The sequence below is a fragment of the Desmodus rotundus genome, chromosome 1 (genome assembly GCF_022682495.2).
Source record: "Desmodus rotundus isolate HL8 chromosome 1, HLdesRot8A.1, whole genome shotgun sequence".
Taxonomy (NCBI): Eukaryota; Metazoa; Chordata; class Mammalia; order Chiroptera; family Phyllostomidae; genus Desmodus; species Desmodus rotundus.
In genome coordinates this window covers 18966838-18991991 of record NC_071387.1, presented here as the reverse complement: position 1 = coordinate 18991991, position 25154 = coordinate 18966838, and the positions used below count along the sequence as shown (strand labels likewise).

The 25154-nt window shown below is 43.8% G+C and overlaps 1 protein-coding gene and 1 long non-coding RNA gene across 3 annotated transcripts; one reads left to right on the top strand and one right to left on the bottom strand.

Annotated features, from left to right (window-relative positions):
• The first annotated feature begins 167 nt into the window (after nt 1-167).
• On the top strand, nt 168-20700 carry DNAJC25 (DnaJ heat shock protein family (Hsp40) member C25). Its single transcript, XM_024562335.4, has 4 exons — nt 168-583; nt 15976-16128; nt 17833-18303; nt 20265-20700. Exons 1-4 carry the CDS (start codon nt 251-253, stop codon nt 20385-20387), a joined length of 1080 nt encoding a protein of 359 aa, XP_024418103.3. The 5' UTR covers nt 168-250; the 3' UTR covers nt 20388-20700.
• Nucleotides 3403-25148, bottom strand: LOC128780606 (uncharacterized). Of its 2 annotated transcripts, none has more exons than XR_008426536.1 (3): nt 25101-25148; nt 24730-24854; nt 3403-6124 (listed from the first exon to the last, which is right to left on the bottom strand). It is a non-coding gene; the product is annotated as an uncharacterized lncRNA (long non-coding RNA). The 2 variants fall into 2 exon arrangements; XR_008426537.1 differs by lacking the exon at nt 25101-25148 and adding an exon at nt 24947-25075.
• Nucleotides 25149-25154: the final 6 nt, after the last annotated feature.

The window sequence follows — 25154 nt, the reverse complement described above, 5'->3', positions numbered from 1 at the left end:
GTTACCTGTGCCTTTAAGTCCGACAAAGACAAATCCTCCGCTCCCGGGAATTAGAAAGGCGTTTGGTGACACAGCGGAAGCTGCGAGGTGGCTCAGGCGTCCTGCGCCCTAGCAACGCGGTGAACTCCGTTGCTGCCTGCGCGCCTGCGCAGAGGCGTCCCTGTGACTGGGAGCTGGGCACCGCGGAAGCGCCGGGAGCGCCGTGGTGTGCGGCCAGGCGCTGGGGTGGCCTATCCACGGTGGAGCCGGAATGGCAGTGCGGCTGGTTCCGTGCGGGAAAGCCGGGAGTGCGGACCCGCTCCGGGTGGTGCTGCTGCCGCGGCTGCTGCTGGTGCTGCTGCTGGCGCGGCCGGCGTGGGCCCTGGTGGAGGGGCTCTACTGCGGCGCGCGGGACTGCTACGAGGTGCTGGGCGTGAGCCGCACGGCGGGCAAGGCGGAGATCGCGCGGGCCTACCGCCAGCTGGCCCGGCGCTACCACCCCGACCGCTACCGGCCCGATCCCAGCGAGGAGGGTGCGGGGCAAACGCCGCAGAGCGCAGAGGAGGCCTTTCTGCTGGTGGCGACCGCCTACGAGACTCTCAAGGTGAGGCCTTGGGTCACCGGTGGGCTGCGAGGTCTCTTCGGGAAGCGTGTGGACACCACCACGTGCAGTCGGAGGCTCGCGCTTTCCCAGTGGGCATGTGGAAGAGCCCACACGCCCCATTGACAAAGATAGAAAACCCCTCTGGCCTTAGGGGGACAGCCAGCTCCCACCCCTTGGTGACAGTCCTTGCAATGCAAGGCATAACATAGGTTGGGCATCTTGGATTTAGTGAAAGTATTTTAATAATGTGCAGCTCACACTCGATCTGTGATAGAAACACAGGACTGATAGTGTGATAGCGCCAGCTGGCCTGAGAGATTGGTTTGTGGGGACGCTATTAATTGTGACATTTAGCTTGGATTTAAGGATCTAGAGGAACCTGAGAAGAGCAATGAACACCCAGTGAGAAGACCATGTTTAACTCTTGGACCGGACGCCGTGTATGACCTTGGGTGGTGACTTAATGTGCTGTTTCTTCATGTGTAAAATTAAGGCCATGATATCTCCTTACAGGGTTTTTATGAGGATTAAGTAAGTGTGAGAACCCCCCCTGCACAGGGCCTGTAAATAAATAGGTGCTTAATGACTTGGGGTTCAAGACGGAGATTTTCTAGTAGGAAATATTTTGCAGTCATTTGACACAGGTTTTACTGAGCCCTGTGGGGATGGGGAGATTTAGCCTGATCCTGCTTTCTTCTGCTACTGCGGAAATCAAACCTTGTAAGAAATCACAAAGTATAAATCGTATTTGATGGAAGTGTTTCTGTGTTTCCTCTTCAAAGGCCCCATCGTGTTAATGTAACAGCAATTGTAGTCGTATGGTCTTTCTTTTCTTTCTTTCTTGCCAGTTTTTCATGTTGCTATATAGTCTGCTTTTAATGACTGCTTTGGGTGGGTGTACTATAATATAACCGTGGATTCTTTTTCCAGATTAGCTTACCAGAGCTGAAAATACTGAATCAAGGAGTTAAAGGCTCTTCATTCATGCTTCCTACAGCGGTCTGGATAGGATGGGGCCATAAAATGAGCATGCCTAGTTCACTAAATTTTCACTAGCATGGGTGGGGTTGTAATTTTTGTTGGCAATTAACTGAGGAATGGATGGGGGCTGGGACAGTGCTGAGGCCAGAGGGCTGAGTTTGCCTGTTATTTAGGATAAAGAATAATTGAAGAAAGACTTGACAATCATGGGAAAGAACTTTTCCATCTAGAGCAACCAGCATTTGAAGCCCCAATCTGTGTTCTTCTGCAGTGAAGAAATGTAGTGGGCCAAACCAGCCACCGGAGAGGCTGTGCTAGTCCTCCAAAGCCCCGGTGGCGTGTGAGAAAGCACTGGACAGATGGAGAGCTTCCAGAGAAGAAGGCAGCAGAAACACTAGCATCTGTGCCTTCTGCTGTGGTTGGAGATGGGTAGGCTTGGCGAGAGAACGGTGAGCGTGTTAGTAAGAGAAGTACCAAGAAATAGGGACAGTAGAGAAATTCTTGCTGGAAGGAACCTCAAAACTCTAAATGTACTTGCCATTTTCTTGAAGAAACAAATTTAGAGGCTGATCTAGCAGATCTAAAATAGTTGCTTCTAAAGGTTTCTACCTCTAAAGTTTAGCACTGAATTGTCACCTAATAAAAAGTGTGTTAACATGATTTGTCCAGTCAAGCACAAGGACTTTTGGGGCAGTTAAACACTGGTAGGTCTGGAGAAAGTAACGCTTTTACTCTGCATTCCCACAGGAGGTTTGTGGTACCTCAGAACAGGAAACTGGAATTGGGGTTGTGCTGAGGGAGGAGGGAGCGCCGGCGTGTCCTCTAGTTCCCCAGCCTCCCTGTATTACTGCAAGAGAATGGAAATTGTCTGTGAGAGAAAAGGGTGTGTTGGGCTAGTTGGACCCTTGAATATCAGACTCAGCTGAGCCCTATGAGAAGACCCATTTTAATAGACATGGATTCCATTTCCAGTAGGGACAGCTCAGGAAAACTTAAAAACAAAACAAAAAAATCCCAACCAAAAACAGACAGACAGACAAAAAACTTCGGTGCAGATGCCCCCTCCTGGAATGAGGAAAAGGACTCTGACCTGCTGTGTGTTGAAGACGTTATTGAAAACAAACAGGGTGGTCTGATTTTTATTTGTCATAAAGAAAATTGTGAGAATGTTGCCAGAGAATATCATCTCTGGGTAATGCAAAGGCCCAGTGAACAGGGGTCATTGAGTTTGGATGGCCTCAGCCTTCCAGATTACCCCCCTGAGGCAATGGGGGTATGACTGTTCTGCCTGGATTCTGTGGGCAGGCTGGGAAGAGAGCCAGTGAGGGCTAGGCGGTCCACCGGGCCTTTGTGAAGAGCAGGTCAGACAGGAGAGTGGGAGAAGGCAATGAGTTCCAGTGGCTCGGGAACAAGACCAAGTTGCAGAAGCCCCACATATCTGGAATTCCACATATCCTCTCCTGAAGGCAGCAGCTGCAGACCTGGGGCCGCCTTTCATTTGTTCGCTATTTTTGTTATACTCTGGAGGAAGAAGTAGATTTTATGCTTGCTTTGTGGAGTGCACTGGTAAATTTCACCTCGGGGACAGTGTACCTAACAGAAGTTATTTCTCTCTTGAAGTCTGAAATACTTCAGCTGCAACTCCACTGGAGCCAGGAACCTTTCTTCTCCCCCATAGTTTTCTCATAACCTTCCTCATTTCTCTTCTTATTTGTCTGTTTGATTTTATTATTACTACTTGTCAGTTATGGTTTATACTCAGTTTTATTCTGTATTAGTTTCAGGTGTACTGCATAATGTTTCGACTATTCGAGTCTCTTCGTATTTTTAATATGTAAGAGGTTGTTTACTCACCATAACCTAGCGGTGGTGTCACATCAAAACGTCTAATAATCAAAGATCTCTGAATGTTGATAGTGAATACATCACCACGTGGGGATATATTTATGTAAGATTTAGTGGGTTTATGATTCTAAGGTTGTCTTGGCCAAATAAATGCCTCTTTGAGATTATTATTTTTTTTAGATGGTGGTTAAAAAATAAGTACACTTATGTGATTTCAGTACATTTTTTAAGACAAGGAGATATCACACCATTTTTTCCCCTGGAGCTTCAAATTTATTATAAGATTTGGAAGAACCAAATACTTTAATAAGAACCCCCCCAAACATGGGAGAAAAGAAGAGCAGGGCAGGGGAGAAGGGCCCCCCACAAAAACAGTTCAGTCTCTGAAGTTTCATTCAAGTGGGGGCTCAGGGGTGGACCTGTAGTGAGGGGGGCCCATCCTCTTGGCCCCCCGGGGGCTACAGGCCACCCTCGGAGCTGAGCAGTTTGCACGTCTCCATTGTCCGCTGGATCAAGTCCTCCCCCTGAGAGGTGCGCATTTCCGGCACGGCTGTCCCCTGCAGCTGCCCGCACCCAGCCTCTGGCCAACCCCCTGCGCCACGTGGCTGGCCACCCTGGTGTGCGGCACCTTCAAGGTTGGCATAAAATGCAGGGGGTATGGCTTGACCCACAGTCTTGACTGTGGTCCTGCCTTGGTTGTCCACAATTTTAAAAATTAGGTTGGTTTGACTTGTGCTTCTGTTAGTGGACAGCCTACAGCATGTGCGTCTTAACGGGAAACAGAAGAACCTCCTAGCTGCCACCCCCTGCTGGCCATGCCTGTGGCCAGAGGGAGAGTCTGGGGTCCCACCATCAGGCTGCCCAGCATGAAAGGAGTTTTTGTTGTTGGTTCCCTCCGGAGCGCCACCGCTGCTGAGCTGCTGCTGCTGCTGCTGTAGGTGGAGGGGAAGCCCACCAAGCCACGCTGGAGGGCTGGGTTGGGGATGGATGTCCTCGACTCCAAGCTGGTTGGGGCAGTGGCGGTCCTCGACTCCAAGCTGGCCAGGGGAATGGCAGGCTCTTTGGTCTTCTGCCATCAGGGCAGAACCTCTCAGGCTGGGGAAGGACTTAAGGACTTGGGGTCAAGATTGGGGCAGGGTCTTACTCTGATGGTGTGGCCTTTCACCGTGGTTTCCAGGGACTTAGGATTAAGCATGTGCCCATCACTTTGTTGTACTTTCTTTGTTACTTATTCCTGGATCTTGTCTCATTCAAACCCCAGGTTCTTTATTACCTCTGTCACCTGAGGGTCCATGTTTTCCTGGAGGCTCCCTGTAAGGCCTGAACTCCTCCTCCTGGCCTGTGTCGAGCTGTGGGTCCTTCATAACATATTCCAGGGTTGTTCTTTTGCTGGGTTCCAAGGGTCATTAACTTTTAAAAATCTTTTTGACATTCCGTAGACATACCGTATAGGTACATGGAAGTATCCACTCCACATCTGATGCTTCAGTTCTCAAAAGTCCTCCCCCACCAACAGCAGGGTCCCTGTACAGAACTACCCCCAGGCTCCATACATCAACCCCAGGGCTATCATAAGTTTGGCACCGGAAGGGCTCCAGGGCAACATAAGAGAGGATTCCACAGAGAACGTGCTCAGCTCCTGGCCAATGAATTCACTACTCAGGCTGAAGTCTGCCAGTCAGCTCAGCATCTCTGAGGATGTTCTCTGGCTTCAGACCCCTGTGGATGATGTCACTGTGGTGGCAGTACTGTACCACTGACGCCAGCTGCCAGAACATGACTGGGGCCTCCTCCTCCATCACACGGGCCTCTTCCTCCATCATGCGGCCCTCCAGATAACCAAGCCAGTCTCCTCCACTCACATGCCTCATGGAGAGGAATAATGTTTCCTGGTGGCAGTCTCCTCAAATAACTGTTAGTGATGATTCAAGCCCATCATATAGTGGACTTCTTGAAAAAGTATAGGGGAGCCCTGCCAATTAATGACTTTGACAGCCACCTCTGTCCCCATCGGAATGTGCCAGGCCAACCTCGCATTGACGAAGGTTCCCTGGCCAGTAGTTTTCGGGAGCTCATGAAGGCCAATATGAGGCTTTTCGTTGGCAGGGATGGCTGCAAGGTCATTAGACATGGTGACTTGCCAGCCATACCGACAGTACTATGATGCTGACTATGCTTACTAACTGTGCTAACAAACGGTACTAACTATTCTGTGGTAACGTACCAACAGTGCTAACCGTGTTAATAGACAGTGCTAACTGTGGTAACTATACCAATACTAACTATACTAATTATGCTAATAAACAATACCAGTAAACAATGCTACCTATAGTAACTATACTAACATTAACTATATTAACTATACTAACAATGCTAACTAACAATACTAATAAATGCCAATTTTACTAACTAAAAAAAAATTCTGAAGAAAAAATGGGAAAAAGAACAAATAAAGAAAAAAACTAAAGAGAAGAAAAGGAAAAATGGGAAAAGGAACATTAAAATGTGAGAAACCCCCAATTTGGGCTGCAGTGAAGGAGGAAAGCAGTGCAGAGGGCTTAACTGTGACACAGCACGGCTGTGGGGTGGCCGCGGACCAGCCACTCCTCTGGCTGAACAGCTCTGCTCTGCTCGCTCCTGGCTGGTGGCCGCGAGACCTCTCCGGTGTTGCATCTTCGGGGTTTCAGCTCCAGCAGCGGGGACGGCGTTTCCAGCCTTTGGTGAAAAGGGAAAGTGCACTCTCAGTCATTGTTGTTTTAGCAACAAAGATTCTGTCTGTGCAGAGAGAGGTTGAGGAAATGCCCACCCCGCCCCCCAAAAAAAGAAGGGTGGGTAGAACTGGAAGGCAAAGGCATTGGTCGGGTGCTCGCACCCAGTTGTTCCTAGTTCATATTCTCAACTTGAAATTCCAGTTTGGTATCCCACAGATGAGTGGAATCATATGATTCTTAACTTTCTCTGTCTGACTTGAAACCTATATAATCTTATTAACCATTGTCACCCCCGTCAATTTGATTCTAAAAAATAACTTAAAGAGTTCCAGATCTCAGCAGGGCTTCACACCATTTTGGATTTCACACGCTGTTTTGTATTTGCTTCATAACGTGAGTGAAGACAGTGAAATGCTAGCTAGTGGTTTTGACTACTGGGATTTAGGGAATCCTGGACTCTGGAAGTTGAGTAAACGGACTGTCACTCGCTGTGTCAACATTGGGTCTGTTTATGTGGATATAGCACTTATCACACTGCACTGTGAGTACTGAGTAGCCCCGTCCCCTCGCCACTGAGCCTCGCTCCCCAGTTTTTTCGTATGTGTATCCATGGCGCCTACACAGTGTCTGGCACGTCAGAGGATGAGTGTCTGTTAGGTAAAAACTCCTGCCTGGAGGTGGACTCAGGGAGACTGGAAATCGAAAGTGGATCTCTGCAGTTGCTGACATTGGTGTGTGAAGCTTACTTTGGCATTTTACCCCAAAGTAATGGTAGTTTTAAAGAGTGGTACAGATAAAATTGATTGGTTGGGTATTAGTGAAAAATTCCTGGATGAAAGAAAAAAAATGCACTTCTACTTTTAAGGAGAAATTGTGTTCTGAACGTTTTAAAGTCAGAACATTAATTTTCGAATATAGATAAGAATTGAATAAAATAGATAAAATAAGAAAGATGGCATAAACATAGCCGAGGGGGGAATAGGTGGAAAGGGTGCACTTAGAAACACCATGCTTTGTAGAAAATGGGAAAATAGCAGAATTTGACCGCATTTTGCAAGGCCACAAGAGAAGAACAGAGGAAAGGCCTGGCGTGAAGGCTGTCTGGTAAGTTAGAGAGAGGTAGACGGAGCCTTCTGCTAGTCTAGCCTTGTCTTGGCAGGGAAGTCAGGAGAACACTTCGGTTTCTTTTTATCAGTCTAGCACTTAGGAAGAATTTAGCAAAAAGGGGGATTGGGAACTCCCTGCCCTTTTATGTCACTGTTTATTGTTTTTCTTTAGTATGTTCAATTACCCCTTTCTGTAACCGGCACCAACATAGGTGCTGCGGGGGAGAGACCGTAGCAGTGAAAAGGCTGGTCCTGCTGTTAAGCTTTTAACATAACAAGGAGACGGATAGTTATTGTTTGGTTATTTATTTAAGTTGCATAATAAAAATGTGTGTAGATGATACTGCAGCAGCGAGAGCAGGAGAGAACATAGTTATTTCTTCTTTGGGGACTGGAGTAGAATGTACTCTTTGATCTGGACCTCTAACAGTCACCGAGGTGGGTGGCGAAGGGACATACGTGGTGGGGGAGAACCTGATCCATCAAGCAAAACGTGGGGTCACAAGTGTGCAGGGCTCTTCCAGGAATGAGGTGTAGTTTGGTGAGGTTTTCTCTAGCAAGGGTCACTTTTTTAAAAAAGATTTTACTTATTTTTAGAGAGAGGGTAAGGGAGGGAAAAAGAGAGGGAGAGAAACATCAATGTGGTTGCCTCTTGCGGGCCCCCTTCAGGGGACCCAACCTGCAACTCAGGCACATGCCCTGACAGGGAATCGAACCAGCCACCCTTTGGTTCACAAGCCGGCACTCAGCCACTGAACCACACTAGCCAGGGCCTAAGGATCACTTTTATTATTTGGTTCCCAGGGGCTCTTTGTTTTTAGGGGGGAAAATTTAATAGCACTTGTTAGTACTACTGTTTTCTTTCCCAGCATCAATCCAGATTGATGTAAATTTCTATAACAGTTGTGATGCTGATAAAAAGCCAAATTAAATAAACTTGAGAGCAGATAATTTTTATTTCACCTGCCAACTCTGGCTGGTCATGACTCCCTGACACACCAGTAAACACTCTGAGGCCCTGTCTGGATTTGGTGGGAAAGACGACAGGTTTGATAGTGATTTCTCTCGTGGGCCCAGAGGCGTGTGAGGCCTATGTGCCACTTTTGCCATTTCTGCTGTGATCCCTTAAGTGTTGTTTATTTTTTACTGATCCCTAATTTTCAGCTCTTATACCCTATTTATGGCCAAGGTTGATTGTACACCAGATATATTTAATTCTAGTGCCGTGACTGCCTGACATGTGATGTTATCGACCACCAGTCAGAGTTCATACAATTCCAGCCAGAAGCTAAGCACTTGACACTTTAACTTAGCTCGTGCAAGTTTATCATGGGCAAATGGAATGTTCTGAGATATTCACAGCACAAAGACCCTTATTGCACTTTTTCATAGACATTAGGGGATCTATTACTTCTAGGTAAGAAGCCTGTCTGGTGCTTCGTGGGGAGAATGTTTCAGGAGGCCGAAACTTAGTTTGGGAACCCATGATGAACCACCCTTTAAGCTGAGTTCAAGAATATGAACTTTCTGTATTGAATAGTTACCAGAGGTGTCAAAGTGGAGAAGTAACACAAATCTGATGTTTCATTCAGAGGGCAAATTCTAGAACAACGTTGAGGATGGTTGGGGAAGGCAGAAAGGTATTGGTGACTGAACCGATTTTACTTCCACCATCATCTTCTGGAATCTCATCACTCCTCTTTGGTAACTTAAGAATCTCTTGGTTGTTTCGCATTTCCTTCAATTAATTTTTCTTTTTCTGTTAAAGCTATGGTCCCAACATCCCTCTTTTTCTGCTGTTGATTATCTGTCCTCATCTCCCTTTCATTCACGCTGTCGGAGACTGGTGTGGACATCAGCACACGTCCCGTCCCGGGACTGTTCTTAGGTGAACTTGACACTCTTAAGCTTCAGATCTGAGGGCTCTTCATTCTTCTTCCTGGAACTTTTTGTGGCATTTGATAATGTTGACCATGTAGTTCTTTAAGATGTTCTCCCTTGACTTCCTTGCTGTAATTCTCTCCCGTTTCTCCTATTTTTCTAGTCATTTCTTTTCAGGCTTCAGAGTCTTCTTTTCCTCTGCCTATACCTTAAACATTGCTTTTCCTTAGAGTTCTGTTCTTTTGGTACTCTTCTTTTTTTTTAATTTCTAAGCTTTTCCCAATGAAACTCAACTAAATCCTTGACAACTCTAAAATCTGTGTGTTCCCTAAGTTCATATTTTCAGTAGCCTTTAATTGGTAGCACAGGCATTCAAAATTAAACATGTCCGAAACCAGTCTTGTTAATCTTTGTTAAAGCATTATTTTAAAAGCAGATGTTGGGAACCGCCCTGCCTGGTTTCAGAACCTGTAACCCCCCCCCATGGCTAAGGCTGAGTGAGAGACCTTGGGACCATAAGCCACTAAAGAAACAAAGCTTATCTCCCTGGCAGGGGTACTGCCTCTTCCCCCTTTTACTTCACCCTGCTTGGCCCCAGGAGGGTGACCAGTTAGCCAATGACGGGTAACATTCCTTGAGGGAGGAACAACCTAAGACAGACATGGTCATGAAAAAGGCCCACAGGGAAGGACTTGGAGGGCTATAGAAGAAGGGGGTGATGGACCCTCACCCTTCAGCTTTGACATAGCCTAGTCCTCATTCTGTCTGCAAGAAGTCTCCTAATAATCTTGGCTGCCTTACTTCCCCTGCCTGACTTAAGCCTGAAACAATGCTGGAGGTGGGTGCAGCCCTGGGCAGGAACAGGGGGTTCCCCAGGCGATCAGGCCTAAGAAAGAATGCATAAAATCTTGTGAAACCTGCTTTGCTAAGAATGTCCTCAATTTTCTGATAAGGGTCCAATCATGAAGTGAGTGTGTTTCCCAAAGTTTTATAGACCTTTAGCTAACTGACCCTGACTCAGAATAAGCCCTCAGAGTTCTTTGAATATTACCTATTGTTGGATCATTACTGCCTGGCCATGATGAATGAAGACCTTCCTTGAGGTAATGCTCCCAGAAAAGCAGTAACAGCCTGTCCAGGCAAGGGTCGGGGTGAGAGTGGCCCTGTCCCTTTTCTCCACCGGACTTCTGCAGTCCGTGTGAATGGGCTCGCCGCATCCACAACACTGCGGACCCCGCTCGTCGGAGTCCGCATCAGATATAATCATGACTCTCAAACAAATATAAAACGAACAAGTATCAGAGATTTTATTTAACTCATTAATTAATGGGGGGACCACTATGATATTAAAACTGGTTCAAAAGAGAAGAAAAAAGCCACCCATTTATAGTCAGAAAGGAACACTGACCTGCCTGTAGAACAGGCCAGTATGACAAGGCAGTAATCAGCTGCATTACTTGACACAATTGGTCTTTCTGCGACCAAGAATCATTTGCATTGCTTCCAGTTTTCCACAAGTTACTTCTGCCTCTACAAAGGCAAAATAGGCTTTTCAAAGACAAAGGCATGTCCCTCCTACAGGAATAGATAATCCTCGCAGGCTCCAGAGATTGAAAAGATGTCCCGTAATTATTTTTTCTCCCCATTTCAGAATTTTCCAGTCTTCCCTTGCATCTTCTCCAAATTTGCTGTCTTCATCCTCAGTTCTTTATCTTACAGCTACGTGGTCCACACAGTAACTGTAATTAAAACTCCACTGCCATGGTCAGTGTGATTGATTTTTGTACTTTAATCACTCAGGCCTATTCATTCTACCTCTTAGTCTCTAAAATCTGTTTCTCCCTCATTCTGTTCTATACAATACTGCCATAATTACTTTTCCAAATACCTACTTTTACTCAATTCTGTTGCTCTCAACTCTGTAATAGTATATTTTTGACCAGCCCAGACATTAACAGCCTAACACTCCAGCGTGGCATATAAGATCCTCCAGTTCTCATCCAAACTCGTCTTCCTGGCCAGTTTTACTGCTCCTGTCTCTGGATTCAGTGCTCAAGCTTCCCTGAATCCATTATATTCATTGATTCTCCTTTACCCTAACACCTGCTGTTCTTCCCATGCCTGGAGCAAGTTTTTCCACGCCTCACTTGCTTTTCAAAATCTAGCACTTGTTTCATCTCTTCTGTGAATCCCGTTACCAGTGGTCTCAGGCTGAGTCAGTCCTGGATTCCTCTGCACATCAAACAGCATTTTTCTGGCTTGCTAGATTCTTCTAGCTGGGCGAGTTCCTGAGGCTAGGACCTTATCTTATTTGTCTCTTTATCCTCTTTCGAGTTCAGCTCAAGGCGTAATGCCATGCATACTTACTTGCCAATTCAAAAATAAGATTTTTAAAAGCTCAGGTAACCAAGCTGATGATATTATCCTATTAACTGAAACACAGGAACAGATTTTGATTTGGAGCATGTTGAATGTGAGACGTTTCTGTTACACTTTAGGACACGTTCAGGAGGTGTTTGAAAATAGGTGGACACAGGAAGAAGAGGTCTGAGTGTCACTGGTATAGACGAGACAGGACAGGTCACGGGAGTTGCCAAGACCACGTGCAGACCGAGAAGGGTCTGAGAGGGTAGTCAGTTGCACACAGTGGCCGGTGGGCAGGGAACAGAAAAGGTGCGGAACTGACAGTGGCTCATTTGTTCTCTGTAGTAGGACGCAGTGGCCTGGAAAGAAGTTTAGGGGAACAGATTTTTTTTAAAGATCACTTATATGTGTGTATTTCTTAAAAAAAAAAAAAAGAATTAATACATATTTTTAAGACCAAACAAAATATCACTGTTTTCATATATTATCAATTCCTGGCCTTTACCATCCTAAAATGGTTCTTACTACCTGTGTAATAGAAACTTTTTAATGTGAAACTGGCTGCAATATCAGATTATTGCAATTTATGTTTATTAAGAGTAAACAATTCATTATTTCTTTCAAGGGCAAGAACACAATATATCTTTGCCTCTGGGGCGGGGGGATGGTCGTTTTCCTCAGAGAAGGAAGGACTCAGTACTTTCTTTGTGGGTTTCCTCTTGTTCACCTCTGATCTAGATGTGGTGGCTGTGTTCCAGTCCTCCTGCATTTGCCCCAGAGGATTGGGAGTGGAGTGCACACCAGCAGAAGCACCATTTTTTCCGGTAGAGAGTAGAAACAAGGAGCTTATTGCGCAGCTTGTCAAGGCTCAGGACAGAGAGGAGGAAGAAACAAGTATAAAGGTTTTGGTTTTGAAAAGAAGTTGGCATCTTCCTGACCCTGGGACTTTAAGATCCACAAAATTGCTGAAAGAAAAAAGTACTGCTTATTGAAAGGTAAGACATTAAACTGTTTCCAGGTTTCAGCTATTTAAGCCACAGTGGCAGCGTACTTCCATAAACTGTGACAGCAGGCAGCTGGGCCTGCTAAACTGAAGTTTCAGGGACGTCATCGCCCCCCAGCCTTCCTGGGGAGACAGAGGCCTGAGCAGCTGGCTGCAGAGATGTCTCTAGGAAGGCGGAGCCTTTTACTAAGTTTCACGCATTTTTAAAATGACATATACTGAGTGCCAGGCATTGTGCTAGGTTTTGGATATGCAGAGATTAATGAGTCACCCTACCTATCTTCTAGAAGTTCTCATTCAAGAAAAATAAAAAAACCTGGTGATTACAATGTGATAAGTGCTATAACAAACAGGTGGTGTACCTGTCTGAAGCAGTAACATGCGTGTCCTAAAGGGTGACTGGGAGCTCCCGAGGCTGGAAGAAAGGGATGGCATTTGAGTGAGAAAGAATTCTTCGGTCAAAGGCAGGTATGAAAGAGCATGCTGTATTGGAAGGATACACTATAAGTTCTAGAAATTCCTGTGTGACTTTTGTGGTGGACAGAAGAGGGGAGAGGGACGAGATGTTGCTCGGTAGGATAGGCCAGTTATGGAGGCCTCGTTGGTTGCCAAGGAAATTTTAACTTACCTGATTAGCCATGGAGGTTAAACAATAAATTTAAAAAATGCCAGACTACCTTAGTTCCAAGATGCACATTGGAAAACCAATCAATATGTGGTGTTAATAACACGTCTACCCGTAGCTCTCTAAGCAGACCCCAGTCTCTGTCTTTTCTTTTTTTGCTAATATTCCTGGTTTCCTTGTGTTCTTACTAGGCTGGTTCTGAAATTTGTGGGTTACTAACGAGTAGGATTTTGACTTAGACTTCGAGAGCTCCTGACTCTCCAATTAGTGCCAACCTTGAACACCTTCTAAAGTCTGTTATGCACATGCCTCAGCCTGAAACCACTGTCTTCATCCTGGAGGGAAAGCTGTGAACTGAATAAAGATTCTGGGTGATTAAATGCTATAACAAGGAGGTGGCTAACCTTGTGTCTAATCACCACCAGAACAGAGTCATACGTTTCTGGTGGCTCCAGGGAAAAGAAAACCGTGCTAAGGGCAGTCCACTCAGCCCTGGAGCCATTTGCGGGAATGTGAGGTAGCGTGTCAGGCAGTGCGAGGGCCCGTGAGTGGGCTCTGATCACACTCTAGGCTCTGGCTGCAGTGGAGAGGCCAGACACAAGGAATAGGTTTTGGAGTCACTGGTTGCTGGAGCTGAGTTGACCATCCTGTTAGAGGAGCGTAGGACTTGATGACATCACAAATCTAGGGACCAGTGAGAAGAGGGCAGCCCTCGGGGAAGAGCGGGTGAAATGGTGGAGGAGGGGTATCTGCCTTCTGTGGATCTGACCTTCGCTCAGATACAAGAACAAAGAAGAAAGCGTAGCCAAGGGATGCACGGCACTGACTGGGCAGATTTCAGTCACTCTCCGAGACCCTGCTGTAGACTTCCCGGGAAGCACAGGCAGGCCCTGCACGGAGAAAGCGGTGCTGCGGGGCCGCGGGAGGCGGGTCCCAGTGCGCGGTGAGTCCCACAGCTCCCTGCAATCTAGTTGCAGCGAGGAGAAGAATCAGATTTGGAGAAATACATTTTAAAAGGCATCTGCCAACTTTGGGAGGCTGAGTTAAAAGTCAAGGATTTCAGGCCAAAAGCAGAGCATTTCTATAAAATTAGCCCCAATAGCAAAAAAAATGGAGGGAGAATGGGCAAATTCTCAAAGGATGTCTTGAAGTACGAAAAATGCGATTTACTAAGAGATGTGGGCTTTAGTCTTCAGAGCTATCTTTATGACCACCAACGTTTCACCCTCTTTAGGTTAGAAGCGCTCCAGTGTAATAATGGCTTATAGACGGAATGATTGATTGACATCAGGGAGTGTGGCAGTTGCCACAAGAAAATCTTTTTTGACAGAAATGAACATACAAGGAGTGAATCTGAAAATAATATCAGTTAAGTTCAGCCCGTCTTACATAACAGATAGCTCCCAAATTGTGGGGTTTGTATATATTCACATCTAACTGTACTGGATACTAGTTTATATCTAGTTTCGAATTCTAGTCACAAGTTAAAAGTATTTTTAGTGTTCAATGAAAGAGATCTATCGCTGAAAATGTGCTCACTCAAATTCGCAATTCTTAACAAAATATTTCAATAAATGTTTTCTGTTAATGTTAAATTTTAATGGGTACAGGAAAGACTTTTGTCATTAGCAAACTTCTCACTTGAAGGCTATGGCACTGCCTTTTGGAGGATGGAGGAGGAACAGCCCCAGAGCCTCTGTGCATGGCAGCAGAGCACTAGGTGTAGATTTTGCCTGCAGAAATGCCTTTGCCTAAGAATCTGCAATTTTGTGGACATTAAAAAATTCATCCTAACAAAAAGAAATTCTCCAGGTGAAAAATGGTTTTTGTTTTCATAGTGGTTTCTGTGTTCTCACAGAGAGTAAAGAATTTGCTGTGCTTTTATAGTCTTTAACATTTTGGAGGCACAAAGACAAAATAGGTTTCCTGTGTGATCAAAGCAATTCATAACCTAGTGTCGTAGCTCTTCAGCTGATAAAGCTCCAAAAAAGATTGGCATTTATCCCTGTTAGAGATCGAATACAATCAGAGACGTTTTTAAGAAATGTTTTATTTGTGAACATTTGTAAACAGAGCGGCATTTCCGAGTGTTATGATTTTTTCAGCATGTCTGTGACGAAGAGATTTATATGTTACCATATTTATGAACCGGGCTGTGACGAGGTATTTTGATAGTAATGTACTATGTATTTGTAACATGTTCTTGTTTAATGTATGTCATTTGATACTCAAAACAACTCTGTAAACTTAGCAGAGCAGGTATTATTATCTCTGTTTTAGAAAAAAGAAAAAAGGTGAGGCTCGGAGAGCCTGAACACTTCACCCGAAGTCCCAAAGCCAGACGCCCACCACGGGGAGGATGCCTCTTGGGGAGTCTGTGGGCCCGGGCTGGCTCCATCCACCCTTTGTTGTCTTAATTGCTGCTTTCAGCAGAAAACTGTATACCTGAGGCTGGACAGTCATTGTGAATATGTACAATAGATGCCAACATTCCTTCCTGTCCGCTGTCGCTGCAGAGGTGCCCACGTGCTCCTGAGTTGTAAGAGCAGGAAGGCACCCTTGTTAGCACAGCACTAGCTAAAAAGGCATCATTACTTGTTGTGAAAGCGTTTTTTACTTTTCTGGGAGGCCCAACAATACTCAAGAATAGAGGGACATATTTTTTTATTATGCTTTATAGCCAACACTAACTTTCTGGAAACAAATTAATGTGTGCCTCTGAAGAGGGATGGGACATTTCTTTATTTTGATAGTTCCAGTGGTTTTACTCAGATTAACCTTACCTAATTAGGAAATTCTAGATCTGACTTAACAGGTTATAAACTCAGGCCTTCTGAGGGACTGTCCGCACAACCGGGTGTCTTGCTCCTCTCCAGGATGAAGAGACACGGAGAGACTACGACTACATGCTGGACCACCCGGAAGAGTACTACCGCCACTACTACCACTACTACAGCAGGCGCTTGGCCCCTAAAGTGGACGTCAGAGTTGTGATTTTGGTCAGTGTGTGTGCCGTCTCAGTGTTTCAGGTGCGTATCAGTGGGGGGGTGTGTCTACAGGCACGGGCTCGAGTGTGTGGTGCCTGGGGCAGTCATTAGGACTGAACTAGAACTACCTTTTCGAAAATTTTTCATCCGGTTGATAAATTTTTACATTGGAAAAATATCCATTTTTTTCAACCAATGATAATATTGGAATCTTATCCGTGGGAAATCCAAGAAATTGGTGGCCGTCATTTATAACAGCTGAGAGAGCCCCCCAGAGGGTCTTTCTCTCATGGCCGCCTCTGGCACAGTTTCCACGGGACAGCCAGTTCAGTGTCCCCCTGATCATGGCTTTTACTTCTGTAGAACTTTTCCGTAATTTTCCATTAAACTTGAGAAAAATCGGAGCATGTGACACGACCTAACAAGTCCTGGCACCTGCCCACCGAATCGATGCTTGACATCGATGTAGCCGCCAAAGGCGCCCCACGCCTTTCCACGGGCCTGCTCAGGGCGCTTCTGCTCGGGTTGGACTACTGAAACGGAGTTAATAGCTCAACTCTTTATGTTGTTTTAAAAATATCCCCCAAATTTAACTTCAGCCTGAAATTAGTTGTTCCTACTGTTATTCTTAAACTAACCATACCCATCATGCCCCCCTTTAGAAGAACAGAACATATCAAGGGACTAGAATAAAGCAGTTTGCTAGTTTGAAAATTGCTTCTTGAGTTTAATTTCTAGGAACGGGATTCAATTTATACAACAAAAAGAATTTCTATTAAAAACTTGTATAGATTGTATATTTTAACTGTATCATATTTTGTAGAAGTTTTGTTTTTTCAAAGGGGGAGAAGAGGGATAATTTTACTTTTCTGTTTTAGATAATATAATCCCCTACTTATATATATATAGTTTTTCTATTCATAATAGACTGGTGCTATAATATTTCAGGATAGTATTTGTGTAACTGCTATATTCATTCAATAAAACAGCAAATGAAATGTGTGGAAATGTGAAGAATAGGACTCTTTCTGACAATTAATAGAACTCCGTGTGGTTGAATATGTTTCTGAAACAAGTTAGATGTTTTCCTGTCCAAATCAGTAAGGAGTTTAAACATACTTGAATCTTTCCGTGCAGAAGACGATGAGCATTAACTGTGGTACATGCAGACGGTTTAGGGAAGAGAGAGGGATGGATATAGTTGCCTGAGTCTGTGTCCTGTGATTTCTTCTTTTTGGCTTTTAATCCTCACCTGAGGACATGCTTATTGATTTTAGAGAGAGGGGAAGGGAGGGAGAACATTGACTGATTGCTCCCGTATGCACCCCGACTGGGTTGGAACCCACAACCTAGGTACGCGCTCTGACTGGGAATCGGACTGTGACCCTTCGGTCTACGGGGTGACCCTCCTACCGAGCCGCACCAGCCAGGGCGCCAGAGATGTCCTGACAGGGATCTAGGGAAGAGCCAAATAGTAAAGACAGAAATCACTGGTGTGTGATTCCATCAGTCAGTCCCCCGACCTTGGGCATCTTCTGTGTGACTTAGTAACTTTTTGGCTCAGCTCAGGGCTTACCTGACTTATGCAGCCTTGTACACGGAGTCATTCATCCGTTGTGTCCTTTGCTTACTGAGAAGATGGCTGAGGTCCCTGTTTTTAACCCACGTGGGTCGGGAGGGGGTGGTGCTCACCAAGATAAATTTTGGTAATAAAAATGACCCATTTTTCTTTGTTAAACATTCTAGTTTTTCAGCTGGTGGAATAGCTACGACAAGGCAATCAGCTACCTGGCCACAGTGCCCAAGTACCGTATCCAAGCCACGGAGATTGCTAAGCAGCAGGGGCTGCTCAGAAAAGCCAAAGAGAAGGGCAGAAACAAAAAATCCAAAGAGGAAATTCGCGATGAGGAGGAGAACATTATAAAGAACATTATAAAAAGTAAAATAGACATAAAGGGAGGCTATCAGAAACCCCAGATACGGGATCTTCTCCTCTTTCAGATTCTCTTAGCGCCTTTCCACCTGTGCGCGTATATAGTCTGGTATTGCCGGTGGATCTATAATTTTAACATCAAAGGCAAAGAGTACGGGGAAGAAGAAAGACTGTATCTTATACGTAAATCTATGAAGATGTCCAAGTCTCAGTTTGATAGTCTGGAAGATCATCAGAAAGAAGCTTTTCTTAAGCGGGAGCTCTGGATAAAGGAGAACTATGAGGTGAGTAAGTAGCCTGCTGTGGTTTGGGGGTCATCCCCCTTACCAAGGTGAAGTGAGGTGTGTGCTAAGGGATCGCAGAGTCCGCTCAGATAGCTGAAATCCAAGAGCTAGATAATGAATAAAGATCTTACTTTTCTTGAAAGTATGGCTACATTTGGTAGTGGGATAGTGGGTTTTTAACCCGCAATTTGTCTTTTTAAAAGTCGAGTTTTAAACACTGTAATTGACTGATGCTGAAAATGTTAAGAGTGTAACTTGTCGTGTTGAAGTGCAGTGGGGGGACAGTGTACGTTTGCAAGGGGGTCCAACAGCTTTCTGTTAATTGCACTCACTAAAATTTGGTCTTTCCCACAGTTCTTCCAGTCATGTAAATTTAGCCAGAGATTAAAAAACAAAACAGAGGGAATAAGAGATGGAAATTTTGTTGAATAACTTCATTTCAAAATAAAATGAGCACAGAATCTTCTGCATAGTAACTAACATATGTATGAAAGATTGCTTTTATTTTTAAATTAAATTGACTTACTATAATGTCTCTAAACTTTGGGCATTTTAATAAATGCAATATTTTACAGTTGTCAGCTACAGCAGTTCCTTTGAGGTGATCGGCTGCCTAGCTAAAGTCCTAAAGGAACTAGTAATCTCACCATAACACTGTTTTAGGTTTTGGGTAAAAATTAATTGGTTAATATATTAAATATAAGAATAAAGAACAGTGAAACCTTCCAAAGAAATCTTAGCTACATTTGGTTTTTTTCAGTTTCATAGACATTCCTTTTTATATGTAGTATCCTAAATAGATTTTACTAAAAGTCAATTTTCAGTTTGAATTATATTTAAGTAACTTAACTCACTATGAATTGCCAGAATGTTTTGGGAAGTAAATCTATTCAGCTTGCTTATGAATAAGATAAAAATGGAAGGTAACATACTCTCTTGCTCCTAAACGATTTGAAGTTTTCTTTTTAAAGTAGGTTAAGCAGCCCTGGCTGGCGTGGCTCAGTGGTTTGAGTGCCGGCCCGTGAACCAAAGGGTCACTGGTTTGATTCCCAGTCCAGGCACATGCCTGGGTTGCGGGCCAGGTCCCCACTGCAGGGCACGTGAGAGGCAACCACACACTGATGTTTCTCTCCATTTCTTTCTCTCTCCTTTCCCCCCTCTCTAAAAATAAATGAAAAAAAAAAGTAGGCTGAGCAGCCTAATCCAAAAAACTCCGTCTTTCATAGAGTAGTATTCTGGGCTGAATTGTGTTATTCTATAAGGTTATCAGAGTCACAACTTACTAAAATTTGGAAGTAAAATAATTTCTGTCTAAAATTTGATGTGACCGTGAAACTGTCATGAAAGCTTGTCGATTTGGCCTCAGCTGACGTCTGCGAAAATTTCCAGAAATGCGTATGTTTTGTTCTTAACCCATGAGGTTTACTTAACCTTCTTTGGTAACTTTAATAAAATATTTTGAAAAACCACTAATTATCTTTGAAGATAAAAGTGGATGTAAATTCAGTTCGGAGACAAATGTATATTATCAGGTCATTTTGTTCCTTGGTTAGGATCCACAAATACTGAAAACCACCAGTTAAATTTATCGAGTACTATTTAAAAGAAATAAAGTGATTCTTTAACACTGGACATTAATTGTTGAGAGGAAGCATTTAAACCCTTTAAACTCAGCTTACATATGATTCCAGAGAGGGAAAGCATGTATTCCCAGGTTACAGAAATTGGTGACAAAAATCACTAGTCCTTGTACAGGTCGTTCTTTTGCATTTAATACTGAATGCTAAGGTGCTTAATTGCTTACTGTTTTTAGTGCGTGGTCTTGAGACAACAGACCAGTGCTTTCACTGGTCCCTTTTACCTAAATTTACATTTGAAAAATATAAATATGCTGCTATAAAGCTGATAACAAATGTTTCCCTTTGGATTATAAAGTCAGTTAGTGTCGTTTATACATACAGGCCTACAAACAAGAACAGGAAGAAGAACTAAAGAAGAAACTGGCCAATGACCCTAGATGGAAGAGATACAGGAGGTGGATGAAGAACGAAGGGCCCGGGCGGCTGACCTTTGTGGACGACTAGAGACCGCTGGGCCGCTGCTCCGCCAAACCTTACTCATGATGTTATTTTCATAACTGAATTATTTTTGAGATGTATCAGCTGCTCTTCTTTGGGAGCTAAAATTCCTCAAGTATTTGATTAAACAGAATAATGAAGAAATTTAAACTTTATCTTAAAACTTTATACATAAGACATTTATGATTCTTCAATTTTTTATAATCTATTTGTGGATTTTGTTAAAAGATTTGACATGAAGATTTATTAGTTGCCATTTAAAAATTTTATATGTTAAAAGAGTTGACATGAAAATTTATTAGATACCATTGAAAATTTTTACGTGTTAAACGCTTATTCTTCAAACGTGTTTTCCTGGTTCTGTGTTATAGGGCTACATTTTTCTGCTTTCAGGGCCTCTGATACTTTCACAAATCATAAAAAATTCTAACAGCATTTACTTATATTATTCTGAGTGTCTTTCTAGACACAGACTTCAACAAAACGATTTCACTATCACATCGTCTTCATTACAGTCATTCCAGGATTGAAATACGTTCAAATGTCTCTCTAAGAGAGTCTTCTGCGAGAACGCCATTTGCCTCTTCCGCCCCGGTCACAGCATTCTTCCTAAGATTGGAAACTCTCCAGGAGAGTGAATCTACGCTCACGTCCTTGTAGGATGGTCTCGATTACAGTCATTTTAGGACTATACATGTTTTCAAACATTTTTCCGGAGGAGACCTTGTAAAAAGGTCTTTGTACCACTTCAATTTAAAACAAAACAATGATGAAGCAAACATAGTGTACTGAAAAGCTGTTCGTAGATTAGGAAGTCCTTGAGCGGTGAAAAAAATCCGTCGCACGTGAGTGCATTTACATGCAGTTAAACCAGAAAGAAGAACTGACTGGCTACGTGCCGTTCTTTCAAACAGGGAAATGTAAGTGTTCCATACGTGTGGAAGTGAAAGTAATTCACACATAATTTGAAACAAGGATGACACTGCACCAAAGTATCAATACATATTCATGGTAGTGGATCAGAACTCCTGGTGTTTTTTTTTGTGTGTGTGTGTGTGTGTGTGTTTGGTTTGGTTTTTTTTTTAGACTCCTGTTAAAGGATTTATCCCATTGCCTCATATTAATAAAATGGTTGCAATATATCAAGTTTGTTGGTATGACATTTTAAATCAAAGATGAACATAATGCTTTTGTGTTATATAACTTTAAAAGATTAGTATAGGTAGTAGGTATGCAGAGTCTGTTTCTAGCCAAAATAAACCAGTCCTTGCAGAGCTGAGCCCAAATCCCTGACACGCACAGAGAAGCAAGGGGGCAGACTTCTGTCCTTGCTAATGTGGATGAGGACCTGACGTGAGAAGTTGAATCTGTGAGTTTTTAATAAACTGCCTCATGAGAAACCTGTGGGAGTTTGACCAGATTATCATTAGGGCCCTTTTATAGATCTAAAATTCTGAAATGGTACAATATTTATATTTTTATAAATTTTAGGTAAAAGTGTGTTATGCCTCTATTCTTTCGTAGGAGGGTGGGAAAATGACAGGACTAAATTGTAGGAAGCGGTTTCCAACCTCACGCCCAGCTTTTAAACGCCTCTCAAAGGTGCCGTGGCTGTCTGCGGAGGCAGCAGACCGTCCCTCGGAATTCATTATCTGTTTAAAGCACAATAGTATTTATCTAAGAACAGATGTATGTGCCAAGTGTTACACGGACCAGAGAGAAATGTGGGCACTTGCCCCTTAAAATGTTAAGGAAATTTCTGGTATTCCAGGTATCTTTTACCTACCAACAAGGAAAAATAAGAGGACTGGCTGTGTTAGCATTCATAAAGTTTAGCTGATATAAGATAATGTATCTTTGGACATTATTTCGCTCATCTGCTAGATAGCTGTATTTCTTCCTGACTTTCTGGAAATCTCTCTTCTGGCCGTCTGCTCACTTGGTAAAAATGTGGCCGGTCTTTCGGAGCCATGGCCACTGCCTGGGTCAAGATGAATGGGCCCTCCTTAATGGAAGGGCTGCGGTTCTCCTCTCCTCTTCCCTCAACAAAACATGTTCCAAAATCCAAGCGTGAAGGAAGGGCCATTGCTTGTCCCAAGCACCATCAGGTCCTCTGGTTATCTCTACCGTCTCCCGTCTCCAAACTCTGCTTATCCCCCACCCAAACCCCCCAAACTAAAATGTCTCCATTTTAGAAACATCTGGAGAAGAATCCTGGGTAGGGGATCCCGCAGCCCCACCAGTTGGAAGATGTTTCCTGTGCTTGAGTGTTAGGGCCGCCGCCATTTCCCTTTTGCACTTGGTGTGCAGGAGTCATGACGCATGGTTATTATCACTTCACAATACTGAGATCTGGGCTAAAATTGCTCCGGGTTACATTCATCTCTAATATCTTCATAACAGGTTTCACTACCAGCCGTCTCCTCGTTGGTCTTACTTCTCTATGAATTCCCCAAGTGCCACAAGTCCCTGGTTGCTGTTTCATTACACATCTGTTAGGTACTGTGCCTGAACCTTAAACACTACAGTCGGTATGCGTGATTTTAAAATGTTACATGAAAAAAACAGTTGAAATTGGAGAATTAACAAATATTTTAGTACCATGGAGTTTATGTTTATAAAATCATAGTTCATCTCCTTTGAGATTCCTTGTTTTGTTTTGTCTGACTAACAGGGCAGTAAACTTTAACCCCCACACTTTGGCACTAATTTTGGTGAAGTGGAAGCCAGTGCTGAGCTGACACTCAGCCAGTGTTATGAACCAGTCTGCTGACCCCAAACTGAAAGTTCTGTGGAAATCAAAGAGACACGGCTTTTCTTAGACATCAGTACAAGTAAATCTAGCTACTGTAAGACAGTAAATCAGACATGGTCCCTGGTGGGTTATGAATGTGCATTTGAGGCAGATAAATGTTATTCATACTATTGCGTGCGGATGAAATATAATTAATCTCATTGGCAAAAATGATACTCCATCCAAATGTGGGCTAAGGCCAAATATAGAAACTGATAACTAAATAAACTTTGCTAACCAAATTACCCTTGCTAGTTTCCTCATCTGAAATGAGAGGATCTTTTTAGCTAATTAGGATATAAAATTCTGCAGGTCTGCAAGTTCAACACAGGTTTAGGGTCTGAAGTAGATTAGATTGCCTGAAATTGAGAGATGTTGTAGGTAATTAATTAAAAAGCCTACATAATTAGTTGTGAACTTCAATCAGCTTCTTAGTACTTAAAAGATTCAGAATATCTTTGATAATTGTGTGTGGAATGGATCACTTGGTCTTAGGTCAGCGACATAAGGTTTCTTACAGACTCCTCCCGGGTTTCAGTAGGGGAGGGAGAAATTTCTCATTCAACAGTCTCCTTGTATAACCTCGGGAAGAGTGAGCAGGATGCCGTGGAAGGGCTCCGGCTTTACCGCCAACAGACCAAGGTTTGGTTCTGGCTCTCTCACTGACCAGTAGCTCCACTTTGGGTAGCTTAACCTCTGCACGTCATTTTTCATTTTTAACAGTAGGGATACTAACTGCTTTTATTATGAGAATTTAACAAGATAGGGGGAAAGTGAACGAAGTGCTCCGAAAATAAGTGGCCTTGCTTTCAGAGGGGACAGGATTCATTCTCATTTGTTAAAATCCATGGTAATAGAGTGTTTACTGATGATTTCAAAGCCTCTGTTTCTTTATTCTCTCAGTAGGTGTTTAGGTACTGTGCTAGAGTGGAAAAACGTCATGGTCCTTACGGTTGGGGCTGTGTGTTTTACAAGCAGCTGCCTGCCTCTTGTTGCCTTTGGCTAGGAGGTGAAGCAGCTCAGACGACAGTTCAGGAAAGAAACTTTCAGAGAACAGAATAATCAGCTACTCACCAGTGTAAGGCCTCCATTTACTGAAGGACACTTGTATGAGATAAACAGGCATGCTTAGAACCATTGCTCAAAAGGACATCAAGTAGCCCTAAGTTCCACCATCTCCAAGTCTCACTGCCCTGAAAATCTGGAGAAGCTGAATCCACAAACCGGAGGTTGAATCTTTAGCTGAATCTTTAGTGCTTGGTTCATGCTAAGTTCTAAAAATAATGCAATGGGTATAAGGAAGTGAAAGAAATTTTTATGATACAGTATATTGCGTCACATTAAATATAGTTGTTAATGTGTTTTCTTGTTTCTTTTTAATCATTTTAGAAAACCGAAGATATATATTACTGCCGTTTTAATGTAACATTGTCAGAAACACCCATTTCATTATTTTTATGGAGAAGAGTGAGTTATAGCCCCCTTTTCTGGAAAAATATAACCTTCTGTTAGTAAAAAGGTATAAAAAATACTTCAAAGACGTGAATCCCTGACCTGTGTGGCTCAGTGGGTTGGGCATCGTCTTGTAAGTCGATAGGTGGCCGGTTGGGTCGCCCGTTGAGTCGCAGGTTGGGGCGTATGTGAGAGGCAACGATCGATGTTCTTCACTTCCCCTCTCTCTAAAAGTAAGTTAAAAATTTTTTAAAGAAGCGAAGAATTACAGTGGATAATAGGACACAAATGAGACGTTGGCGTTTGCAAGGACACCGACATCTCTAAACAGCGCCGAGATCCAGCGGCCGGGCGGAGAGTGCGCCCCGGTGCGGCCCCGCGTCGCGGCCCTGGCCCCAGGGACGGTCTGCGGGGTTTAGAACGCAGAAGAGCTGGGATTCGCGTGTCAGTTGGGTCCCCAAACGGCCGCGTACCTGCGGCGCCGGGCCCCGCCGCCGGGGGAGGCCGGGCGGGGCGGGCGCTGCTGC

What these genes read in the sequence shown, in the direction of transcription:
- DNAJC25 (XM_024562335.4), top strand. Translation starts at nt 251, where the DNA reads ATGGCAGTGCGGCTGGTTCCGTGCGGGAAAGCCGGGAGTGCGGACCCG. An exon ending in GTGCCGTCTCAGTGTTTCAG is followed by an intron (nt 16,129 to 17,832) that starts GTGCGTATCAGT and finishes TAAACATTCTAG; the next exon opens with TTTTTCAGCTGGTGGAATAG. An exon ending in GGATAAAGGAGAACTATGAG is followed by an intron (nt 18,304 to 20,264) that starts GTGAGTAAGTAG and finishes TTATACATACAG; the next exon opens with GCCTACAAACAAGAACAGGA.